The sequence below is a fragment of the Austrofundulus limnaeus genome, unplaced genomic scaffold, assembly GCF_001266775.1.
Source record: "Austrofundulus limnaeus strain Quisiro unplaced genomic scaffold, Austrofundulus_limnaeus-1.0 Scaffold305, whole genome shotgun sequence".
Taxonomy (NCBI): domain Eukaryota; kingdom Metazoa; phylum Chordata; class Actinopteri; order Cyprinodontiformes; family Rivulidae; genus Austrofundulus; species Austrofundulus limnaeus.
Window position 1 is genome coordinate 20,015 of NW_013952707.1, and position 1,707 is coordinate 21,721.

The following is a 1,707-nucleotide window of genomic DNA, read 5'->3' on the forward strand; positions in this document are numbered from 1 at the left end:
GTGTGTGTGTGTGTGTGTGTGTGTGTGTGTGAAACTGCATTGATTAGGATGAACAAAAACACTGGTTTGTGACTGTTTATTACATTATGATTTCTTAAAAGAGCAACCACCGCATTATGTAACAATCACCTCAAAATATAATAATGTTATTACATAATGTGATGCTACAGACCCCATAATCCCATACTAGTTATCTTCTAGTCAGTTTTAAAGTCATTTCATCATAATTTTTGCAGACTTTGTAAAGGTCTTTTATAGTTTTTTTTTATTTTCTTTGACTTTAATTGCTAAAAGAACAAAAAAAAAAAAGGGAACAAAATTGTATTTGTGACATGCAAAGCTCAGTCACATGAGTAATGACTGTATGGTCCACACAGATGCCCCGGCCCTGTCGGTTGTCACAGTAATGCAGGCTGAGTCCTTCCTGAGTCCGTCAGCTTCCATTGCCGCTCGAGCGCGAAATGCCCACAACGCTGTTCTACAAGCAAGCCGGCTGCCCTGGTGGAGGACTCTGGGAGAGCCAGACACCAGCTCGGAGTCAGGCCCCGCTCTTCTGCTGGAACTAGGAGCAGAGCTTGGAGAACCTTTTACAGGAGGTTCTGCAGACACACTGAGGTGGACAGAGCTAAAAACGAAATTTTCACAAAACTAATTCCACTTGAAAAACTTTTTTTCTTACTTGTTTTCCTCCTAAAATTATTGTATTATTTCACTTTATTATCTGTAATATTTAACTATTAGAAATGTATCTGCTTGTTCAGTCAGTAAATGTACCTCAGACATTATCTAAATGTATGGAAACTGCAAATCAGACATTGGTCTGTTTTTCAGATTTCATCCATGTAAGATGTTCTGCACACCTGTAAGCCCAGACACTGGGGAAATACATATTACTGGAGGTCTACATAAATAATAAAGTCATTCTGTTTATTTCAAAAGTAGTCATTTAATATTTTATTGATCATTTCAGAATGCCGGGCAGCATGGTGGCTCAGTTGGTAGAGCTGTTGCCTCTCAGAAAGAAGGTCACCAGATTGAATCCTGGCCCAGGACCTTTCATGTTCTCTCTGTGCATGCATGGGTTTTCTCTGGGTACTCCAATTTCCTCCCACTGACAAAAAACATGACTGTTAGTTTAAATGGTAACTCTAAATTAAAGGTGTGAGTGATCATTTGTCTCTTTATGGTCCTGTGATGGACTTGGACCTGTCCAGGGTGTACCCCGCCCCTCACACAGTGTCTGCTGGATGTGGGCACCAGTATGAGTGGGTGTGAGTGTGAGGGTGGGAATGTGTGGTTGTGTCTGTGTGTGCCTGGATATCTGTCAGCTGGGTCTTGGGCTGCCCCCTCTTCTGGATCATCTTAAGCCCCCCTGCTGGTGGTAGTGCCTCAGTCCCTTGTCACACTCTTCTTTGGTGGGTGGTGTCTCTGCCCGCCGGTGCACTGGTGGCTCTTGGTGTCTGGGGCTCGGTGCTCAGGTGTGTGCTGGCTCAGTCTGGTGACTGCCTGGTGGGGCTTGTGTTCTCTGGCCCTGTCGGGCCTTGGCTGGGGGGTGGTGCATCCTTGGGCCTCGGGTCTCTGTGTCCATGGCCGGATCTGCTCCAGCATAGTGGGTGCCGGCGGAGCCTGTGGGCTTGTCAATGCTGGCCCGAGGGGCTTCTTCATTGTGGTTGCTAGGGAGGGTTCCACTGGTTCTCTCCTCTGCTC

The 1,707-nt window shown here is 45.8% G+C and overlaps 1 protein-coding gene across 1 annotated transcript in view; it reads left to right on the forward strand.

The window, feature by feature from the left end:
- The window catches only part of iqcb1 (IQ motif containing B1), a gene marked incomplete at its 3' end in the record, with an annotated part of 15,870 nt that extends 15,232 nt beyond the window's left edge, over window positions 1-638 (forward strand). The window contains 1 exon segment of the mRNA XM_014021778.1: window positions 378-638. Within this exon segment, the coding sequence (XP_013877232.1) occupies window positions 378-638 (261 nt within the window).
- Window positions 639-1,707: the final 1,069 nt, after the last annotated feature.